The sequence below is a fragment of the Rhineura floridana genome, chromosome 12, assembly GCF_030035675.1.
Source record: "Rhineura floridana isolate rRhiFlo1 chromosome 12, rRhiFlo1.hap2, whole genome shotgun sequence".
In the NCBI taxonomy this organism is placed as follows: domain Eukaryota; kingdom Metazoa; phylum Chordata; class Lepidosauria; order Squamata; family Rhineuridae; genus Rhineura; species Rhineura floridana.
Genome location: NC_084491.1, coordinates 2,502,836 through 2,526,861, shown reverse-complemented (window position 1 = coordinate 2,526,861; position 24,026 = coordinate 2,502,836). Strand labels below are relative to the sequence as shown.

Sequence of the window (24,026 nt, the reverse complement as noted above, 5' to 3'; positions counted from 1 at the left end):
CTTTTTCAAATTAATATTCTTCATTAAGTTCTGGCGTTGATCAGGTGTGTTTTGGAGGGGGGACACGTCGGGACTTTGTCGGACACGTCAGCGGGAGGGATGACTATCAAAACCATCCTCACCTTCATGACAATGAGTTCACCTGTTTCCCAAGAGGAAATGTAGACTGACAAATTATTGTGTTGACTAAGTTTCAGCCAGATAGTTTCATGTTCAGTAGAGATGTCACATCACAATGGGCTTTGCATCTTTCATGCAGGTTTGTAAAATAACAATATATTATTTATTTATTTTTAATTGGAAACATAGAATGAGGCCATGAAAGTGCATAGCAAGTATAAGCTCTGTCATTATTTCCATAGCAACAGCCCAGGAGACATAGATAATCAGAAAAAGAAACTGTTGAATTCCTGACTTGAATCAAAGGCCTCTTTTTACCTGGCTAGCTGTATTTACGTCTGGAGGGGATCATCATGTACATATAGTCAGTAACATGTTGGCTCCATCGTCAGGTACTATCACTGTTCAGGTAATAGGGTGGCCTTGTGTCCAACTTAACATGGGACAGTCCTCTGAAGGTATCTCTGTTTGAAAAGTTGTTGAGTCCAAGTCTGGTTTAAAGCTAAAGAACCCTAAGAAGGTGGGCGGGGCTTGAAGCTGCCCATCCACAGTTAGCAGCACCTGGAAAGCAGACTGACTTCACCTGGTCACAGTCTTCCTGCTATGATGGGAGGTATTGTATTTCTATTTAAATCACAAATTATCACCAAATGTGCATCTGTACATATAAATTAGCACATACAGATGTTATGCAAAGCAGTTTGAAAGTGGCCACTCTAGTCTCAGGTAAACCCATATACTCTTATAGACAATGTATCAATATGGGAGGGGGACTTACCTCTGCTGCATGCACATCCATGGACTGGGGCCTTTGTTTTATTTTATTTTTTACTTCTCCTGTGTGAACCAGTCCTTGCATGAATTTAGAAAGCAATTGTTGGGCCTTTACAACTTGTGTCCCACCAAGAAAAAGGCAGCCCGCCGGGGGATCAGTGCACGCCCTCTTTCCGTTACCTGCAACGGCCAAGCAACAACTCATGTCTAGTGGGCTGTTGCTTGGCTTGGCTGGCAAGTTACAAGTTATTTAAGTTTAGAAGAGATGATACCCCTGATACAGTTAAGCTGGGAGATGCGCGTCTGGTCCTGATTAGAAGAGGGAGGTGTCTCCACATAAGCTGACATCCAGAATGAGCAGATTCAGTTCTGCACAGCCCCTGCCTCCGACTAATGGATGTGGCCCTAAAGAGGAAAAGAAAGTTATGGTAAGTCAAGCAGGAGTCCAAAAGCACATTTCCAAAAATGAAATAACCTGTACTTTCAACATACATAACAGTGACACTGTTCTGATGAGAGACAGTAACCCAACGCACCTCAGGTTATGGACTCATCAACAACATGCTGTCTGCCATCTGCACAACAGTAGGCATATTTATTTGGAAGTTAAGTCCCATTCTACACAATGGGTTGTATCTAATGCTAGTCCTATTCAGAGTAGACCCATTGAAATGAAAGGACTTAAGTTACTCATGTCCACTGATCTCAGTTAGTCTACTCTGTGGGACTAGCATTGGATGCAACTCACTGTGTAGCCTTGCAGTCAGTGGATTTAGGGCTCCTCTTCTTCTGTCACCCTCAGCTCTCCACCCCTCTGAACAGGTAACTGTTGCTGTCAGTGCCAATATGTTGAATGCTTAGGTACATACAACTGCACATGGACAGCACAATGTTGCACACTCTAGACTCTGGATTGGGGCTTTTACTCTTACTGCTTTTTGAGTACTAGTTGCTGAAATTAGGGAAGTGCAATTGGAATTTATCTTATTTATTTTCTTACATTTGTATTCCTCCTTTTTTTCTGTCATGGTATCCAAGGCGACATATATGTGGCTTCCAGGTGGTCTCCCATCCAGGCATTGACCAGACCCACACCTGCTTAGCTTCAGCAAGGTGACGGCCAGGTGAGCCTTCAGACCATACCCTGGGAATTTATTATTCTGTAATCTTTGTGACAGGAGGAGGTGGAGCACCTGTTCTACTGATCTCTTTAATCCATTGATGCATGGTCCTCTCGGCACCCATAACCCTCTATCCAGAAATGAAATAAGCTGAGTTTTAAGCTTGTGTCTTAATTTTGGTGCCAGAACTAGTGAACATGGCTATAGGGACAAACTGCTGAATTTCACACACACATGTACACGGTTGAAATCTGAACATGAAATGAAAAATTCAAAATTTGTCAAAATTATCATTCAAAATCTATCTTACAAATTCATCTCTACCCTCATCCACAGGGCTCCTTCGGCAACTGTTTGAAATTTCCAGAATTGCAATCAGACCTTGTGTTTGACTTCTAAAATGGCACCTCTAATGGCTTCTGATCTCCTGCCACACTCAGTAATAACATATAATGAGTCATTCCAGTTTCTCCAGTATTTTCCGCCCTGGGTTCCTACTGGGAGGAAGGGCAGGGTATGTATAAATAAATAAATAAATAAATATCTCGTCTCTGGAGGCATTTTTGCAAGTGCCAAAGGAAGGAACTGGTGCTTCAGCTCAAGCATGGATTATGTGCATTTTACTATTCCCCTTCACTACTTTGGTTGCAATGCAGACTTCAAAAGCTGCTTCACAGCATCCTCTACCCAGTTTCAAGGGATCCTAGAGGACCTGCCTCTGAGGATGCAAGTTGTTTCTTCACTGCTGCCATATTTTTAAGGGCATAGAATCATAGAGTTGGAAGGGGCCTATAAGGCCATTGAGTCCAATTCCCTGCTCAATGCAGGAATCCAAATTAAGTCATACCCAACAGGTGTCTGTCCAGCTGCCTCCTGAATGTCTCCAGAGTTGGAGAACCCACCACCTCCCCAGGTCATTGGTTCCATTGTCGTACTGCTCTAACAGTCAGAGCATTTTTCCTGATGTTCAGCCAAATGTGGCTTCCTGCAACTTGAGCCCATGGTTCCGTGTCCTGCATTCTAGGACAACTGAGAAGAGATCCTGGCCTTCCTCTGTGTGGCAACCTTTCAAGTACTTGAAGCATACTATCATATCTCCCCTGTCTTCTCTTCTCAAGGCTAAATATGGCCAGTTCTTTCAGTCTCTCCTCACAGGGCTTTGCTTCCAGCCCCGATCATCCTCGTTGCCCTCCTCTGAACCTGTTCCAGTTTGTCACATTCAGATGGCCCCTAGTCACCTTCCACTGAGATGGTAGAAACTGGTTGTGGGATGGGAGTGGATATCCTGCCACCCTGGACTAGTCCCCGTTCTGCTGTGTTGGCCAGCAATGTGGGGAGGGAGCAAAATCACCCCACATATCTGGGTTGTTCACTTTTGATGTGCTGGACCTTCACATCTAGTCCAGCCTTCTTCAGCACTGGGGCTTGGAGTTGAAGATGCTGTTGGAATACAGCTCCCATCATCCTCTGCCGGCTCAGCCAGTGGTTAGGGCTGATGGGAGTTATTGCCCAATAACATCTGGGGACCCAATATTAAAAAAGGTTAGACTAGAGTCCCTATCACTGTAGTAAAGGAGAAATGGGATATGAGTAAAGAGCAAGTGAATCTGATATTTGGACTATGCAGGGAACCAGAACTGATCTTCTAATCATCTTTCTTGTTGGCCTCTCCTCCATAGATGAATTGTCCGTTATAGATGAAGATGCATGGACTTGTGTAGTGATAAAGGATCTTTGCTAGAGAAAGCCTGCGTTGGTAAGCCTTCGCCTTTCACGATATACTTCAAGCAGTTCTGTAGCATAAGGATCTCAACCAATTGCTATAGAATCGGTTCAAATGTGTGATCCTCCCTTCTTGATAAACATGCTAAGAAATTCTGGCCAAACCCACTTTGGAACTCAGTAGCCCAGTAGGTCGTCAGGCCTTCACAAATGGCTTGGATGGGGCCTCCAAAGTCTGCGACGTTTGTGACAAGCCTGCGAGAAACTCCATAGCTTCTGTATAGGGAATGCAACGGAGGCTGCCCCTGGGCAACAGGAGAGAGAGAAAAGCAGCCACAGGAAATTAGTCCTTTGCACTTATCAGAAATACTAAGTAGCCATCAGAATTACAGTGGATAACCCTGAAAATTTATTTATTTATAAGTGTTTTAATCCCAACTTTCTACCAAGGGTGCCTGAACAAACTTTTGTTTGATTAACAACAACAACAACAGAAACATCCCAGGCTTTCTAGCCTTAACACTACTTCCACAAATAAAAAACAAGCACCACAGCTAGGCACTGTGGAATAACTGTATTGTTTATGTAATGCAATTTAATTTTTCACAAAAGACACAACCCCAGACCTAGAGATGAATGGATCACTCAAGTCCAGTTTTTCTCAGTTTCACGTTGTTCTAGTCTTAACTTCAGTTTCTGCATTAGTTGGCAATTTCTTTTAAAAAAACCCTCATGAAAATTCATCAGCATTTTAGTACACATTTGTCCTAATATACACATTTTTACAATTCACAGTTCTGTGCACCCCCCTGTTCTGGGACAGCCCTGTGCAGTGGGCAGAACTGTGGCTCCCAGCTGCAGAGGCTGACTGGGCTTCACCCCACAGCTCTTGCAAGATGCCGCAAGATGCTCGCAGGAGATCGTGGGCAGGGGCAGGAGCCTGCTGAAATGCAGCAGCAACCCTCAAGACCAGGCCCTCTTCATCCAGTCATTGGATGCATTTCATATGTTGTTGTCACTAATGTATGCCTTTGAATGAACTCTTTCCCCCAATGTATGCATTTACTACTAGTAGTAGTAGTAGTAGTAGTTACATTTAATTTATACCCTGCCTTTCTTTCACCATGGGGCCCAAGGTGGCATACATGTGCCCAGGCGGTCTGCCATTGAGGCACTGACCAAACCCAAACCTGCTAGCTTCAGCAAGGTGGTGGCCTCATGTACCTTCCGACCATAGCCTGGGACTATGGAGAACTGCATTCGTCCTCATCCATCTCCAAATGGCCTCCCCCCTCCTCCTCCTGCTCTCCAGCCCTGCCTGCTCAATGCCAACAAAGCAGTGATGGCACAGGCACTCCATGCCTCACTCTGAGGAACATGGTGGGCTGAGTTGGATGAGGCTGCAATGGCGGGGGCATTAGATACAATTGAAAGTACTTTATCTAAAATATTTAAAGTGTTTTATTTATTAGACATTTTGTGTTATTTATTAGACATTTTGTTTTATTTATTAGACACATTTGTATCCTACCTCTCCACCAAATAATGTAAGGTAGAATTTCCCATCATGGGTGAGGGGACAATCCCCATGATCCCAGGCTATGGTCTGAAGGCACCTGAGGCCAGCTCCCTGCTGAAGCTAAGCAGGGTCAGGTCTGGTCAGTGCCTGGATGGGAGACCGCCTGGGAACCATATATAAGCCGCCTTGGGTTTCAGTCATGAAAAGAAAGGCGGGGTACAAATGTAATAAATAAATAATAAAGAAATGAATAATAAATAATGTCAAGGACACTCGTGCCTAAGGAGATCACAACCTTCCTGAGAAATTTCACAACTCTCTTTGCTTCCTCTAATATTTCTTAGTACCCCCAAATTTGACTCAAAATGTTGCTTTGGGCAAAATCCATTGGTAACTCTTGCCACTGGTCTTCTTATCAACTTTGCCCAGTGCGTGGAGAGTTTTTTCACCCACTAGTCTTGTGCAGCTCCCACTCATGTCTCCTCATGGGGCTGATGCAGGATCTCTCCCACTGATTTCTGTCCCGTATTAATTCATGAGTGGTGACAGGACACTTTTTTGATTCCCCAACATGTCTGGAGCCACCGTGACTGTATCTCCCTCATTAAGTACCTCGTGGACCATGTTGTCGAGCTGTGAGATACTTGGAAAGGTTTCCAGGTTCATCTTGGACACAACACACACCCTCTTGTAGGGCATGTGGTAAACAACAACACCCTGCAAGACACAATGGCAAACATTAGTCGCAAGATGGCCTCAAAGCTGGCCCCTCCCTTGTCCTCCTCCTCCTCTCCATGTCTGAGTCACCTTTCTCAAAAATGACCCAAGATGATTGACAGAAATATAAAATATATAGAATATGTAGAGTTCAAAAACAAACAATAAAACAACAATGAATCTAAAAGCACCCCCTGCCCATAAAAATTAGCAAAAACTAAACCAGCAGAATACACAGAGATATGAACATAGACAGTGGGGTGTGTGATGGGCGTGTAGACCACAAGGTGTTTTGCCTGCCTGGTGCGAAGGTTGCGGATATCGCCCGTCGTTTAGATAGTTTGGTAGACAGTGCTGGGAAGGAGTCAGTGGTCGTGGTGCACATTGGCACCAACGACATGGGGAAATGCAGCCGTGAGGTCCTGGAAGCAAAATTTAGGTTGCTAGGTAGGATGCTGAAAGCCAGGACCTCCAAGGTGGCTTTCTCTGAAATGCTACCGGTTCCACGCGCAGGACCAGCCAGACAGGCCCAGCTTCGCAGTCTCAATGCGTGGATGAGACGATGGTGTCGGGTGGAAGGGTTTGGATTTGTTAGGCACTGGGGAACTTTTTGGGACAAGCCAGGCCTGTACAAAAGGGACGGGCTCCACTTGAACCAGAATGGAACCAGACTGCTGGCACTTAAAATTAAAAAGGTGGCAGAGCAGCTTTTAAACTGACTGAGGGGGGAAACCCGACAGGAGCTGAGAAAGGTCCGGTTCGGAATAAACCTCCCCCCTGGGATAAAAACCAAAGAAATGATGAAATTTTAAAAGGGGTAGGCCTAGAAGTAGGCATTGTGAGAGCAGGGGCACAGGATATAAATTCAGAAGAGCAAAATTACCACAGCCCTAACCACAAGTGCCAAAGACACTTGAAGAGAGACACTGCTTACAAGTGCCTGTACGCTAATGCTAGGAGCCTGCGAACCAAGATGGGAGAACTGGAGTGCTTGGTCTTAGAGGAGAGCATTGATATAGTGAGCATAACGGAGACCTGGTGGAATGGAGAAAACCAGTGGGATACGGTTATCCCTGGATATAAACTATATCGGAAGGACAGGGAAGGACGTATTGGTGGCGGAGTCACTCTATACGTGAAAGAAGGCATTGAATCCAGCAAGCTCGAAACCCCAAAAGAGGCAGACTCCTCCACAGAATCGTTGTGGGTGGTGATACCATGCCCCAGGAGGGACTTAATACTGGGAACGATCTATCGTCCCCCTGATCAAAATGCTCAGGGAGACCTGGAGATGAGATATGAAATTGAGGAAGCATCCAAACTAGGAAATGTGGTAGTAATGGGTGACTTCAACTACCCGGACATAGACTGGCTGCATATGTGTTCCAGTCATGACAAAGAAGCAAAGTTTCTAGATATTCTAAATGACTATTCCCTAGACCAGTTGGTCATGGAACCGACCAGAGGGACGGCAACCCTGGACTTAATCCTCAGTGGGGACCGGGACCTGGTGCGAGATGTAAGTGTTGTTGAACCGATTGGGAGCAGTGACCACAGTGCTATTAAATTAAACATACATGTAACTGGCCAATTGCCAAGAAAATCCAACACGGTCACATTTGACTTCAAAAGAGGAAATTTCACAAAAATGAGGGGATTGGTAAAAAGAAAGCTGAAAAACAAAGTCCAGAGGGTCACATCACTCGAAAATGCTTGGAAGTTGTTTAAAAACACTATATTAGAAGCTCAACTGGAGTGCATACCGCAGACCAGAAAAGGTACCGCCAGGGCCAAGAAGATGCCAGCATGGTTAACGAGCAAAGTCAAGGAAGCTCTTAGAGGCAAAAAGTCTTCCTTCAAAAAATGGAAGTCTTGTCCAAATGAAGAAAATAAAAAAGAACACAAACTCTGGCAAAAGAAATGCAAGAAGACAATAAGGGATGCTAAAAAAGAATTTGAGGAGCACATTGCTAAGAACATAAAAAACAACAACAAAAAATTCTATAAATACATTCAAAGCAGGAGACCATCTAGGGAGACAATTGGACCCTTGGATGATAAGGGAGTCAAAGGTGTACTAAAGAACGATAAGGAGATTGCAGAGAAGCTAAATGAATTCTTTGCATCTGTCTTCACAGTGGAAGATATAGGGCAGATCCCTGAACCTGAACTAACATTTGCATGAAGGGATTCTGAGGAACTGAGACAAATAGTGGTAACGAGAGAGGAAGTTCTAAGCTTAATGGACAATATAAAAACTGACAAATCACCGGGCCCGGATGGCATCCACCCGAGAGTTCTCAAAGAACTCAAAGGTGAAATTGCTGATCTGCTAACTAAAATATGTAACTTGTCCCTTGGGTCCTCCTCCGTGCCTGAGGACTGGAAAGTGGCAAATGTAACGCCAATCTTCAAAAAGGGATCCAGAGGGGATCCTGGAAATTACAGGCCAGTTAGCTTAACTTCTGTCCCTGGAAAACTGGTAGAAAGTATTATTAAAGCTAGATTAACTAAGCACATAGAAGAACAAGCCTTGCTGAAGCAGAGCCAGCATGGCTTCTGCAAGGGAAAGTCCTGTCTCAGTAACCTATTAGAATTCTTTGAGAGTGTCAACAAGCATATAGATAGAGGTGATCCAGTGGACATAGTGTACTTAGACTTTCAAAAAGCGTTTGACAAGGTACCTCACCAAAGGCTTCTGAGGAAGCTTAGCAGTCATGGAATAAGAGGAGAGGACCTCTTGTGGATAAGAAATTGGTTAAGAAGCAGAAAGCAGGGAGTAGGAATAAACGGACAGTTCTCCCAATGGAGGGCTGTAGAAAGTGGAGTCCCTCAAGGATCGGTATTGGGACCTGTACTTTTCAACTTGTTCATTAATGACCTAGAATTAGGAGTGAGCAGTGAAGTGGCCAAGTTTGCTGATGACACTAAATTGTTCAGGGTTGTTAAAACAAAAAGGGATTGCAAAGAGCTCCAAAAAGACCTCTCCAAACTGAGTGAATGGGCAGAAAAATGGCAAATGCAATTCAATATAAACAAGTGTAAAATTATGCATATTGGAGCAAAAAATCTGAATTTCACATATACGCTCATGGGGTCTGAACTGGCGGTGACCGACCAGGAGAGAGACCTCGGGGTTGTAGTGGACAGCACGATGAAAATGTCGACCCAGTGTGCGGCAGCTGTGAAAAAGGCAAATTCCATGCTAGCGATAATTAGGAAAGGTATTGAAAATAAAACAGCCAATATCATAATGCCATTGTATAAATCTATGGTGCGGCCGCATTTGGAATACTGTGTGCAGTTCTGGTCGCCTCATCTCAAAAAGGATATTCTAGAGTTGGAAAAGGTTCAGAAGAGGGCAACCAGAATGATCAAGGGGATGGAGCGACTCCCTTACGAGGAAAGGTTGCAGCATTTGGGGCTTTTTAGTTTAGAGAAAAGGCGGGTCAGAGGAGACATGATAGAAGTGTAAAAAATTATGCATGGCATTGAGAAAGTAGATAGAGAAAAGTTCTTCTCCCTCTCTCATAATACTAGAACTCGTGGACATTCAAAGAAGCTGAATGTTGGAAGATTCAGGACAGACAAAAGGAAGTACTTCTTTACTCAGCGCATAGTTAAACTATGGAATTTGCTCCCACAAGATGCAGTAATGGCCACCAGCTTGGACGGCTTTAAAAGAAGATTAGACAAATTCATGGAGGACAGGGCTATCAATGGCTACTAGCCATGATGGCTGTGCTGTGCCACCCTAGTCAGAGGCAGCATGCTTCTGAAAACCAGTTGCCGGAAGCCTCAGGAGGGGAGAGTGTTCTTGCACTCGGGTCCTGCTTGCGGGCTTCCCCCAGGCACCTGGTTGGCCACTGTGAGAACAGGATGCTGGACTAGATGGGCCACTGGCCTGATCCAGCAGGCTCTTCTTATGTTCTTATGTTCTTATGTCCTAAGCCCTCAGTTCCCTGAGCTAATCTGCTTCCCACAGGTGGCATGGAGAACTCTGTCCATGCCCATTGTGGATCCAATTGCCAGTCTGGCTAGCTTTTGTATGAGGTGGAATGAGGAGGAGCAATCCCCTACACCAGTGTGGTGCAGTGGTTAAGGTGTTGGACTACGACCTGGGGGACCAGGGTTCGAATCCCCACATAGCCATCAAGCTCACTGGGTGACCTTGGGCCAGTCACTGCCTCTCAGCCTTATGAAAACCCTATTCATAGGGTCGCCATAAGTCGGAATCAACTTGAGGACAGTACATCTACTCTCTATCCCCTCCATTGCATAAGCCAGCCAAAGGTCTTCTTGGGCTGGCCCTGGAAGGACCCCTTTTAGTCACGCCCCATCTCCTAGACTTCCAAATGTTCCCCCTTCTGGCTGGGAATCTGCATTCAGCATCCTGGCTGAAACTCTTCTTTAGCTGTTTTTCAACAACCTATCCATTCTCCAGCCAGAATTGCTGAGACAGAAAATCTCACCCGAGCTGAAATGAAGCTTTGCTGCCTCTGTTCCTGCTCAGCCCTGTTCCCAGAGCCCCACCATTGTTTCCCTTGTGTGTGGGGGGGGGGTAAAATCCAGTGTGCTTCCCCCATCTGTGCGAGCAACTCTATAGCATTTGGGAGAGCTGCCCTTCCACAAGGCCACATGTGCAGAAAGGCTGCATTGCCTTGGCGGCCCACGCTTCTTCGTCATCGTTATCATCTGGACTCTTTGAGGGTGGTGTTTTTTCGTGTGAAGAAGAGAGGCTTAGAGCTGTGCGCACAGAGTGTGGGACTCTGTTTGCCGTGTTGGTTTGAATTGGATGAGTGGGTGCGTGTATCAGTGTATGTTGTGAGTGAGTGTGTATTTTTGTGTATATGAGTTTTTTGCACTTATAGTTTATTATGTGCCTGGGGAAGAGGTCTTTCCATCAAGTGGGGAGACTTGAGGGGGCCCCAATTGCTGTAGTGACGGGCAGAGGGATGTATGGCGTTATGAGAACGTGCCAGGTAAGGGGAACGCGGCCCAGACATGTAGTGGCTGTGCCTTGTTCCGGTCCTTCTCATACCCGCAGGGTTGTTGGTTGTCCTCTCAGCCAACTCTCAGATCTCCAGTTGCTGCTCTTAAATGCCAGATCGGTACATAATAAAACCTCCCTCGTCCATGATTTGATTGTGGACGAGGCAGCCGATCTGGCATGTATAACCGAGACCTGGGTGGGCGAACAGGGAGGAATTAGTCTCTCCCAGCTCTGCCCACCGGGGTACTTGGTCCAGCATCATGGTAGATCTGAGGGTCAGGGAGGTGGGGTTGCTGTGGTCTATAAGAGTTCCATCTCACTCACCAAGCACCATATCCATGCAGTTACTGGTCTGGAGTGTTTGCACCTTGTGCTGGGCCAGAGGGACAGGCTGGGAATCCTTTTGGTGTACCGCCCACCTTGCTGCCCAACGGCTTCCCTAACTGAGCTGACGGAAGTGGTCTCGGAGGTATTGTTGAGATCCCCCAGACTATTAGTACTGGGGGATGTCAACATCCATGCCGAGACTACTTTGTCTGGGGCAGTTCAGGACTTCATGGCTGCCATGACAACCATGGGGCTGTCCCAATATGTTAGTGGTCCAACACACATGTCGGGGCATACTCTAGACCTTATATTTGCTACTGGACATGGGGATAGTGATCTGGATGTGGGGAGTCTTACATCTCTCCCTTTGTCATGGACAGATCACTGCTTGTTGAAGTTTAGACTCTCAGCGGCCTTTCCCCTCTGCAAGGGTGGGGGACCTATTAAATTGGTCCACCCCCGGAGACTGATGAATCCTGAAGGTTTTCAAAGGGCTCTGGGGGATTTTCCGGCTGAGAGGACTGGCGCTCCTGTCGAAGCCCTGGCTAATCTGTGGAATGCAGAGATGACCCGGGCTGTAAACACGATCGCTCCTGCGCGCCCTCTCCTGTGTAGAGCTCATACAGCTCCTTGGTATACTCCGGAGCTGAGAGCGATGAAACAAGATAGGAGGCGGCTTGAGCGGAGATGGAGACGAACTCCCGACGAATGCAACTATGCGCTGGTTTGTGCTTCTACCAAGCTGTACGTAGGAGCGGTGAGGGTGGCAAAAAGACAACATTTTGCTGCCACTATTAAGATATCTCTCTCCCGCCCAGCGGAGCTCTTCAGAGTTGTCCGAGGATTACTCCATCCAGGCCTACAGGACATAGTAGATACATCGGTGGCCCGCTGTAATGAGTTTGCTGAGCACTTCCAGCATAAGATCTTATGCATTCGCCGGGACTTAGACTCCCATTTTATAGCAGTTGATCCTAATGAGGTGTCCAGAGCACAGTCTTGTCATGTTTTATTGGATGGGTTTCAGTTGGTTCAGCTCGAGGACGTGGACAAGGTGCTTGGACAGGTACGTGCAACCACTTCGGTACTGGATCCTTGCCCCTCTTGGCTAATAAAAACTAGCAGGGATGGAACAGTTGGCTGGGCCAAGGAAGTGATAAATGCCTCTTTACGAGAGGGAGTGGTCCCTGGCTGTCTGAAAGAGGCAGCGGTGTGACCACTTCTGAAAAAACCTTCCTTGGACCCAGAAAACTTCAACAGCTACAGACCAGTGGCAAATGTTCCATTCCTGGGCAAGATCTTGGAACGAGTGGTTGCTAGCCAGCTCCAGGCGCTATTGGATGAAACCGATTATCTAGATCCATTTCAATCGGGTTTCAGGCCTGGTTTTGGCACTGAGACGGCCTTGGTCGCCCTGTTTGATGACCTATGTCGGGAGAGAGACAGAGGGAGTGTAACTCTGTTGATTCTCCTCGATCTCTCAGTGGCTTTTGATACCATCGACTATGGTATCCTTCTGGAGAGGCTCGCGGAGTTGGGAGTTGGAGGCACTGCTTGGCAGTGGTTCCGCTCCTACTTGGCGGGTCGTCTCCAGAAGGTAGTGCTTGGGGAACATTGCTCGACACCGTGGGTTCTCCAATGTGGGGTCCCGCAGGGTTCGGTTTTGTCTCCCATGCTTTTTAACATCTACATGAAGCCGTTAGGCGCGGTCATCAGGAGTTTTGGAGTGCGTTGTCATCAGTACGCTGATGACACGCAACTCTACTTCTCCTTTTCATCTTCTTCAGGTGAGGCTGTTGATGTGCTGAACCATTGCCTGGCCGCGACAATGGACTGGATGAGAACTAACAAACTGAGACTCAATCCTGACAAGACCAAGATGCTGTTGGTGGATGGTTTCTCTGATCGGATGGTGGATATATATCCTGTTCTGGATGGGGTTACACTCCCCCTAAAGGAGCAGGTTCGTAGTCTGGAAGTCCTTCTAGACTCTTCCCTCTCACTTGAGGCTCATGTAGCCTCGGTGGCACAGAATGCATTCTACCAACTTCGGTTGGTAGCCCAACTACGTCCCTATTTGAGTAAGGAGGACCTCACATCAGTGGTACATGCTCTGGTAACCTCGCGTTTGGACTACTGCAACGCGCTCTACGTAGGGCTACCTTTGAAGACGGTTCGGAAGTTACAGCTAGTGCAAAATGCGGCGGCCAGACTGCTAACAAGGACCAAGTGGTCCGAGCATATAACACCTGTTCTGGCTTGCCTGCACTGGCTTCCAATATGCTTCTTGGCCAGATTCAGAGTGTTGGTATTAACCTATAAAGCCTTATACGGCGCGGGACCACGATACCTGTTGGATCGCCTCTCCTGATATGAACCCGCCCGTACACTACGGTCTACTACGAAGGCCCTCCTCCGGGTTCCGACTCATAGGGAGGCCCGGAGGGTGGCGACAAGATCTAGGGCCTTCTCAGTGGTGGCCCCCGAACTGTGGAATAGTCTCCCCGAGGAGGTGCGCTTGGCGCCGACATTATTATCTTTCCGGCGCCAAGTTAAAACCTTCCTCTTCTCCGAGGCATTTTAATTTAAGTTAATTTAATTTTAAATGTGTTGTAATCTGATTTTAGACTTTGTACTTTTTATATGCTCAGTTGTATTACTGTGTAATTTTATTGTATTTTTTGTTGTTCACCGCCCAGAGAGCTATTGCTAGTTGGGCGGTATATAAGTTTAATAAATAATAATAAATAATAATAATAATTGTGTTCTAGGCTGCCAGCTTCGTGGGGCAGGGACTGCTGCATTTTGCCTATGTGACTCCATAAAGCATCGTGTGCATTGATGATAAATGAATAGATAGTAAACTCCAGACAGTCATGGAGGAAAGTGATTTTTGAACCCATTCCAACGCAACCTGGGAATGAGAGAGAAACACCCTTGGGCTGGTCACCTTAGTGGATGGCTCATACTGAGGAATGGGACCTAGTTGATCCTCCTGGATTTCTCAGGAGCTTTCAGGACATTTCTGAAGGAGCTTTCAGGCTCCTTCTGGACCATCCTATCAGAGAGGGTTTTATATTGGCCCCAGCCCTTCCTGTTTGTAATGCTGGGAGACTTTTCTTCCCTTGGCTTCTGTTGACTTTGAGTTTGTTCACTCAAGCTTGTGTTCTGTCTTCCATGCTCTGCAGTTTTTATTATTTGCAAAAGTTTAATGGCCGAGGTCACAAGAGGCAGCCCTACCATAAGCAGGATTGGGAGGAAGGGTGGATTGTGCACCGCCATGTGCTGCCTGCAGGGCCACCTGTTGCAACAAATTAGTTAGCTAATTGGCCAGCCAGCTGGCCAGTCACTACTGCAACTGTGGTTCCTCCCTCTCATCCTCCTTCCATCCCTCCCTCTGCCCCTCCCTTCTGCTGCTCTTTTGCCCGCTCCATGCCAACAAATCAGTGATGGTGCGGCCATTCCATGCCTCATGCCAAAGAGCATTGTGGGCTCAGTTTTATGGGGCTGCAATGTGTGTGGGGAGGGGGAGCTGTCTGAAACTGAGCATGCAAATCTTGCAGCAGTACAACACTGGCTACAGCTGAAAGTATTTTATCTGTTATATTTATTAGTTAAATGTGTATCTTGCCTTTCTACCAAATGGGGTGAGGCAGGATTTGCCAGCCTGTTGTCTGCCCTCTAGATGTTTTTGAGTACAACTCCCATTCACCTCAGCAGCATGCAGCTGTGCTTGCTAGGGTGGGTGGAGGGCACCAGGTTGGGGAAGGTGGAGTAAAGGACTATATTGATAAATGACCTTTAAGGGATGCTTATTGTATGGCTGTTGAATAATAATCTGTCTGTTTGATATTATCAGCCACTGTATGGGTGTGTCCAAACTGTCACTGTGTGATAGATTAATTTATCAGTTCTCGTTCATCAGCTTCTCACTTTCCCAGTCTTTAAATTCAGTTTGCCAACTCTTGGCATCAGTTTGAGAATGTTTTTTAAAAGTCCTCATGGAAATTCATCAGCATTTTAGAATGCATTTCTCCTCATGCACACAGTTTTGCAAGCAATTTCCCACAATATAATGTAAGCTTGTGTGTTATTTTCACCAATATGTGCATTTTTATGAATACTTTCGTCTAATACCTACATTTTGTACACAATCTTTGGTTGAAGAAATGGACTGCAAAATTTAGAGAAGTGTGAATTTTGAAGGATGACTACATGTCAGTTTGTGTGCTGTGTTGGGAAGTGTAAATCAGGTAAGTTTGAACTGAAAATGCAAACTGAGTCGAATTTCTTCCACATTCCTACTGTGTGACTCTGGCAAAAGGACCTGTTTCCCTTTCTGGGGGATTTAGCAGATGGGCAAGCTGCTGGCAGGAGATTCCTCCACTGGAATGACATCATACACAGAGTGAACAGCTGTGCCACTGAATTGCTTGGTTTGAAACTTACACTGTTGTAGTCCACAATGGCATTGGTTGAGTGCAATCCGGAGTAAATGTTAAAGGTAGCAACGTTGGTGTTATGGTTGATGTTTACTGTCTGGTAGACAGTTCCTCCATCGTTTCCCTTGTTTATAAGCTGGATAGCCTAAAGACAAAGATTCACCATTAGACTCTTACAAGATGCTGTAGGCAAGGCATGCCAACAAGAACAGCCAATCCAGCCAATGTGGATTGTGGCTGCCATTAGAAGTGGAAATCAAGCAGATCTGACTCAGAGGGAACAACGGAACATATGAAGCTGCCTTTTGAGTCAGGGCATTGGTCCATCTGGCCTGGTGCTGTTTGCTCTGACTGGAAGCAGCTCTCTAAAGTCTTTCTCAGGCCTTCTTCCGGAGATCTGTTTAACTGGAGATGGCCTGGGACTGAACTTAGCACAACTAAACCTAATCTGATGCCCTCTAGATGTTTTGGACTACAGCTTACATCAGCTCCAGCGTGGCCATATGACTTAAAAGCAGAGCTTGGAAAAGTTACTTTTTTGAACTACAACTCCCATCAGCCCCAGCCAGCATGGCCACTGGATTGGGCTGATGGGAGTTGTAGTTTAAAAAAGTAACTTTTCCAAGCTCTGCTAAAAGCTTCTGTATGTAAGGGATGCGATTCACCACAGAGCTTTGCCTCCTCTCCTCAATTCATGGGGAGGTTCACCGGCGCCAGCTTTAGTAAAATGAACAGGAGTGGCACCAGAATGCAATAGCCCTCCGGCTAATGTTGTTCATTTCAACATGGCGGCTTTGCCATTTGGATTTTCCACTGCAGGGACCAAAGTCTCCACCATAGACTGGTGTTTTATTGTGGGTGTATTCTGCAAAGTTTTCATGACACAATAATAGTGCATTATTTATTTAATTATTGCATTTATATACCACCCCATAGCTGAAGCTCTCTGGTCAGTTTACAACATTATTTATTTATTTATTTATATTTATTTATTATTTGATTTATATCCCGCCTTTCTTCCCAGCAGGAGCCCAGGGTGGCAAACAGAAGCCCTAAAAACACTTTAAAACATCATAAAAACAGACCTTAAAATACATTAAAACAAAACAACGTTAAAAACATTTTTAAAAAAGCTTTTAAAACATCTTTTTTAAAAGGGTTGAAAAAAGTATTAAAAAAACACAAGCAATTCTAACACAGAACATTAGTGGTGGATTCATTCTTTTATTAGTTGTTCTGCAATGCTACCTTGATGCTACCACATTATTGCTCTCTGGAGAGGCTGCAGAGCAACAAAGGAGGACAAACACAAACTAGAATATTTGTAGTATACAAAGCTATGGAATTTCAGCAGGAAGTTACAGCTCATGCACTGAATGGAAATGAAGCAGAGTGACTTCCCCAAAACATTTGCATGCAGAAACAGTATTGAAAGTGGGACTACACTTGACCACCCTGATAACATTGTGAGCACAAAACATCATGGAAAGGACGTCTGGAGGGGCCCGAGTCTTGGTTTGCTCTTCTAGGTGTTTTCAAGGTTGGGACACAGCCAAGTGCCTCACTCCTGCAAGCCACTAGGGGAATGCCTCTGCCAATCCTCATAATGGTCCTCACTGGTAGATTAGTGGAGGAGCAGGGTAGCCATTTATGCATCACACAGAAAAAGAGGACACAGATTTGTATGGAGTTTGCACATGCTTGTTAGCTGATAATGTAGACATTAAGAAGAAATACATTACATCTCACTATAATGGGGAAGACCATGAGCTGATGACCTCTGTGCCTGCTCAGCGTGCTGTCCAGGGCTCCTGCTTGACTGGAAATTTCAAGATCTTTCCCTCCTTCTGGGACATTGTCTTTAAACAAATTTGGACTAGACTGCCCATCAAATAGAGGGTGGTCCTTTATGAAGGAGGACACATGCCCGCCCTAAAGCTGCATAGTCCATGAGGTGGATTTATGGAAACAAAGATAATTACATATTGTTGTTATTTACTACTCCCATGATTATGATGATGATGCTTTGCTCAAAGAGCATCACACACTCTGATTATTTTAGTCATCTCATATTTATTATTACAGTTAATACCCTGCTCAAAAATTTCCACTGAGGTTTACGAAATCTAACAAACAACAAGGTCGAGTAAAATTGTTAAAACTAGTAATGTAGCAATACGTTCAACGTAAAAGCAGAGTGAAAGATTCAAGATCTAAGTGTAAACAGGCTGGGCTAGCGAATACAAGTCTTCCCTGGGAGGGCTCAAGTGGACATCATTCTTGCTGTAAGAGGAGCCTCCCTGGGGGAGAGCATTCTATCATCAGGGAGTTATAAAAGAAAAGCCCCCATCACCAGCACCCAGCCACCTGAAAGAAGGAAGACCTAGAGAGGGGTCATTGACATCATCTCAGTAACTCTTACAACAACTTTGTAAAGTAGACCAATATGATTATTCTTAGAGTACAGGTAGAAGGTGGAGGCTGTGAGTGAGTGATGCATTTATGGCCAGCTAGTGAATTCATGGCCCTAGGGACTTCTTAATTCATGCTGCAGGCTTTGAATAACTTACCTATCTCAGGTAAGACTTGTAAAGAACATGGCTTCCAGATAGGCCCAAATCCAGCTGCTCCTTTTTTTAGAAACAAGCCACTCATAAATGCAGAGGTTAAGATAAACATGGCAGAGGTAAGTACTGAGGACAAGAAGGCAAAGGGGAAGCTAAGTTGGCTACTTACATTGCTTGCAAAAGCTGAGTTCATCAACAGCCCCAGGAGACTGGCAGTCAGAATCTGCAGAGTGTGACGAGAGACAGAGTGTAATGCTAAGGCAAGTGGTTTTAAATTGCAAATACTAGTCACAGGCACCTGCTATTCCTTCTACAAGCCACTGCGAGATCTATTTTGCATTGGCGAAGGGTGTTATTTATTTCCATGATTCCTCTTAAATTAATGAATGAAATAATGTAAAAGGCCAGTTGCTCTGGATCAATTCCAGAATTATTATTATAATTATCATCATCATCATCATTATCCGCATTTTTGGACTTGGTGCCTGAAAACAATGTACACCATAAAAATAAAAATAACAAAGGCATTGAAATCAGACAAAAACAGCAATATACAAATAACTAAAATACTCATTTGACAATATACTTAAGAGGATCAAGTCCTATCCTCCCCACTTAAAAGATGCGCACAACAAAGTCTACTGACATATTTAACAGTCCTCCCAATTAAAAACCATGCAGCTGGATAAATAAGATTTTTTTGCCTGGCGCCTAGAAACTAAGGGTGGGAGAGAAATCCAGTTCAGTTCACATTTCAAGCCTCATCTATCAAATTCACACTTCCTGAAACAAAATGAGAATCGAAACAGCCATCCTTTGAAATTTGCACTTCTCTGAATTTTGCAATGCAGATCTCCAGCCAACCAATGTTTACAAAAATGCACATATTAGGGGAAAGTGTGCATTAAAATGAATATATTAGTGAATATAACACACAAAGGTGCATTAATTAGGAGAAATTGCTTGCCAAAATTGTCAAAGATCCATCCCCCTGTGGTTCCTTGCCCTCAGTACTCCAAGGGGGTTCTTTGCGTCTGAGAACAGTCCCCACCCCACTGGGTTCCCACTTCTCAGGCACACTCCTCCCTTTCCACGGAAGTAACTATCCCTGGTATTCACTGCCACCACCCTTCTTTCTGAATTCTTCCCCTGAGTGAAGGGACCTCAGAGAACTATGTGATTTTAGAGGGATCTACCCTCACTAATCAATCCGTAGCGTTCAGCCTTCCAGCACTCGATTTAGAATCCTTAGTTCCAAGCCAATACACGCCTTTCATACAAAGATTGTTTATTTAAGAGTAGATATGTTGGTATATACAAAAGGAGAAATAGTAGTTTGATTCCTTAAAGCTAATCACCCTCAGGCGGGCTGCACACGGTCACTGGCATAACAAAAGGAGAGATGTTCAATACAGACACAACAAAAGAAAGACTTATCCTAACTAGGATCCTATACTTACATCCAGGTAACTCTATTCCTTCGTGGAGCAGCCGGGTTCCCAAACGGCTGTCCCTTTCGCACGTCAGCGAGTCAAGGTAGATGGAACAAGGGGGAACTCCGTTTTGAAAGAACCTTCTTCATATATATGGGTTTCTTTTCCTCAACGAGGAGGAGGGAAAGTAAATAGCCATATCCCGCCCCTGATGGGCATCCCTTCCTTTGAAGTCTTTGAAGATTGGGAGAGCTTGACAGCATCATCCAGGTGTCCCAATCTACAATATCCCCTCTTCCTGACTTTTAATCCCAGGAAGCTGATAAGGGGCAACACCTAAGAATCAGTTGCATTTCCTTGCAAGGTTGTAAATTGCCTGTCTGACACTGAGCTTCAGATCTTCCCCAGTAGAATCTCAAGGAAGCCACAGGCTCCCAGAATTCTCGCTGGTTGCCGCACTTCAGCTTGACCAAAGTTAGCTATTCTTGACAAAAATGTCTACCTCAGTCAAAACTGCATCCAAAAATGTGTTTATTATGAGAAATGCATAGTAAAATATTGAATATTAGGCAGGCGCCATCTCTGCTATCTTTTTGGCTCCATTTGAAGACTTTCTTCTTTCAACAAGCCTTTTAGGTTGAGACCTATCCCAGTCTGCATCTGTGTTAGAATTGCTTAATATGTTTTTTAATAATGTTTTCAACCCTTTTTTAAAGTTGTTTTTTAAAAAAAATGTTTTTAACGCTGTTTTGTTTTAATGTATTTTACGATCTGTTTTTATGATGTTTTCGAGTGTTTTTAGCACTTTGTTTGCCGCCCTGGGATCCTGCTGGGAGGAAGGGCGGGATACAAATTAAATAATAAAATAAATAAATAAATAATTAAAATGCTGAAGAATTTTTATGAGGATTTTAAAAAAAATTTTTTTTTGCAAATTTCTGCTGAAATGTGAAGAACTGAATTTAAGATTGGAAGGGTAATGGCCTGATAGGTGTTGAGCAAGCAGGAAGTCCTGGGCAAGGTCCTTGAACGAGTGGTGGCAGGCCAGCTCCAGACACTCTTGGATGAGACCGATTATCTGGATCCATTTCAGTCGGGTTTCAGGCCTGGTTTTGACACAGAAACAGCGTTGGTCACCCTTGTATGATGACCTCTGTCGGGACATGGGGAGTGTAACTCTGTTGATTCTCCTTGATCTCTCAGCAGCTTTCGATACCGTTGTCCATGGTATCCTTCTGGGAAGACTGGCTAAGTTGGGAGTGGGAGGGACTGCATGGTGGTGGTTCCCTCCTACTTGGCTGGTTGGCTCCAGAAGGTGGTGCGTGGGGAACATTGCTTGGCTCCATGGATTCTCCAGTATGGGGTTCCGCAGGGGTCAGTTCTGTCCCCCATGCTGTTCAACATCTACATGAAGCAGTTGGGTGCGGTTATCCAGAGCTTTGGAGTGTGTTGTCATCAATATGCTGATGACACACAGCTCTATTTCTCCTTTTCATCTTCTTCAGGTGAGGCTGTCAATGTGTTGAACCAGTGCCTGGCTGCGACAATGGACTGGATGAGGGCTAATAAACTGAGGCTCAATCCAGACAAGACTGAGATGCTGTTAGTGGGTGGTTCTTTTGACTGGATGGTGGACGTCCAACCTGTCCTGGATGGGGTTGCACGTCCCCTGAAGGAGCAGGTTCGTAGCTTGGGGGTTCTCCTAGAACCATCTCTGTCACTTGAGGCTCAGGTTGCCTCGGTGGCACGGAGTGCCTTCTACCAACTTTGGTTGGTGGCCCAGCTACGCCCCTATCTGGACAGGGATAACCTGGCTTCAGTTGTCCATGCTCTGGTAACCTCCAATCTAGATTACTGTAATGTGCTCTACGTGGGGCTGCCTTTGAAGACGGTTCAGAAACTGCAGCTTGTGCAAAATGCAGCAGCCAGATTGGTAAAAGGGACCAGAGAGTTCAAACATATAAAACCAATTCTGGCCCTCTTGCATTGGCTGCCTGTATGTTTCCAAGCTCAATTCAAGGTGCTGGTTTTAACCTATAAAGCCTTACACGGCTTGGGACCACAATACCTGTTGGAACGCCTCTTCCGACACAAACCCACCCATATACTATGCTCAACATCCAAGGTGCTCCTCCGGGTGGCTACTCGGGAAGCTGGGAGTCTGACAAAAAGGGAGAGGGCCTTCTCAGTGGTGGCCCCCAAATTATGGAATGATGTTCCTGACGAGGTGCGCCTGGCACCAACACTGTTATCTTTTCGGCGCCAGGTCAAGACTTTCCTCTTCTCCCAGGCATTTTAGCATGTGTTTTAATTGGCTTTTAAATATGTGTTTTTAAATTTGTATGTTTGTTTTTATGTTTTAATTGTTGCAAACTGCCCAGAGACCTTCGGCTATAGGGCAGTATACAAATGTAATAAATAAATAAATAAATAAATAAGTCCTAACAAGAGTTCGCAGTGGCGGTATAGGGAGGCAAAGAAGTGAATGGCCTGGAGTAGCCCAGGAGGCTGTCTTTTAAGTCACTATGTGCTCTGACCGTGTGCTTAACTGTTCTGTCACTGTATGTTCAGCTGGACAGAGGAATGGTTGAAGGGCCCCATTGTAGCTTGAGTGGAAGAGGTGTGGCCTGATAGCTATTGACTCAAGGGGTGTGGCCTGATAACCACTAGTGTAACTAGCAGCAGCTGTGTGGTAGGTAAATTTATTGTTTGTAGCCAGTGGCCATCACAATATAGTACAACCAATCAAATAGGAAAAGGCAAATAAAACCATATAAACTATAAAAGACTCCTATTACAAGAGATCACTCACAATACCTAAAATGCATTAAAAGAAAAACAAGCCAAGGGGCTTATAATTAAAATAGACTAGTCAGGGGCGGGCTCCGGATGCATACCCACAGTTGCTAAATGACCAGCTCTCAATTTCCCTGCTGCCAAGGCAAATTTTGCCACTTGAAGTGTTACCCATGGATCAGAGGGAGCAAGAAGAGCACACGTTTGCTCCAAAGGTGGTCTGTATCTCCAGGAGTATAAAATGGTGGCAAGAAATTTCCTTCTAGGCTCGGTATACAGCGCACATCATAGTAAATAGTGCGCAATGTCCTCCACTTCAGGAAATTCACAAATACAGATCTTTGATGAATAGGGCATTTTGCGTATCTCCCCTCCAAAAAAGCGGAGGGTATAGTTTGAAAGCAGCTGTGTGTGCTGGGAGGTTCATTCTGTTTCCTGACTCCTAACTGAGCAGAGCAGAGGGAGCTGTCTCAGCTGGTCCAGAGGATATACAAGTGAGCCAACTCTCAGACAGCGAGCAATCGGGGAGTGCTAACAGGAGTTTGCCAGTGGAGCTTGGTGGGGGGAGGTCAAGAGGGAGGTCCCTAACAAAAAATGTCTTGTAGCATACACCACAAACCAGTGGGAGTGACCCACAAGGTGTGTGCAATGTTTGTTTTCTTGCCTGAGAACAACATGGTATACCCACACAACAAGTGCAAGCTGGTAGCGCTGTTGGAAGAAAAAGTGAGAGATCTGGAGGGGCAAGTGGCCAAGGGTATAAAAGAAGACAAAGAGTTCTTAGATAGAACGCTGGAACAACAGCAGTAAAAAGATGGAAGAACAACAGCAAGTTGAAGCAGAAGAGGAGAGAGTTGAGGAGAGGACATGAAGGAAACAACGTGGAAAGGGGTGGCAGGAGTAGAAGAGCTAGAAGACACCCTGCACTGGTGGAACTATGGAACTGCTTCCAGGCACTTGAGGATGAGACTAGAGGACAGCCTGCAAGGGAAGAATTACAGGAGGCCCCACAGGATAGTGAACAAGTGCCTGAAGCTCAGTCCAGCAGAGGAAATGAAACCATGCCCCACAACAACAAGAAGAGAAGACTCTCTTTCGGTCCGGCTGGTTTCCCCCTTTGCAATGGGTGAGGGGGATCAGGAGGTATTGGCGCAAGGAGATATTGGAAGAACGCCAACAGTAAGAACTACTCTGAACGGGCGCGAGCTTACCATCGACTGCCAAGCCAGGTGCTGTGAGGTCGGGTGAGAGACGTTTCCTCTTGGCGCTTTGAGGTCGAGTGAGAGACGTTCCTCTTCGGCTCATGCCTTTGGCCTTTTGTTGCTGCTCTCTTCGCCTGTTGCTGTGGCTTGTGCCTCCTGTGGTCGCCGTGGCGCCCTGGCTTTCTCTCGTTGCTTTTGCTGGGACTCCTCCTGGGACTCCTCCTCCCCTGTCGCTACTGTCTTTCGTCGCGGACTACGCTCTATGACGGCTTGTGTTTTCATCACGGCAGTTT

At 45.5% G+C, this 24,026-nt stretch overlaps 1 protein-coding gene across 1 annotated transcript; it reads right to left on the bottom strand.

Annotated features, from left to right (window-relative positions):
• Positions 1-1,207: 1,207 nt before the first annotated feature.
• On the bottom strand, positions 1,208-24,015 carry LOC133368742 (gastrokine-1-like). The gene is made up of 6 exons (XM_061593358.1): positions 23,839-24,015; positions 18,472-18,525; positions 15,743-15,880; positions 5,869-5,973; positions 3,907-4,042; positions 1,208-1,299 (listed from the first exon to the last, which is right to left on the bottom strand). Exons 1-6 carry the CDS (start codon positions 24,013-24,015, stop codon positions 1,208-1,210), a joined length of 702 nt encoding a protein of 233 aa, XP_061449342.1.
• Positions 24,016-24,026: the final 11 nt, after the last annotated feature.

What these genes read in the sequence shown, in the direction of transcription:
- LOC133368742 (XM_061593358.1), bottom strand. Translation starts at nt 24,015, where the DNA reads ATGAAAACACAAGCCGTCATAGAGCGTAGTCCGCGACGAAAGACAGTA. An exon ending in GCAGCAACAAAAGGCCAAAG is followed by an intron (nt 18,526 to 23,838) that starts GCATGAGCCGAA and finishes CACACTCTGCAG; the next exon opens with ATTCTGACTGCCAGTCTCCT. An exon ending in ACTCAGCTTTTGCAAGCAAT is followed by an intron (nt 15,881 to 18,471) that starts GTAAGTAGCCAA and finishes CTTTGTCTTTAG; the next exon opens with GCTATCCAGCTTATAAACAA.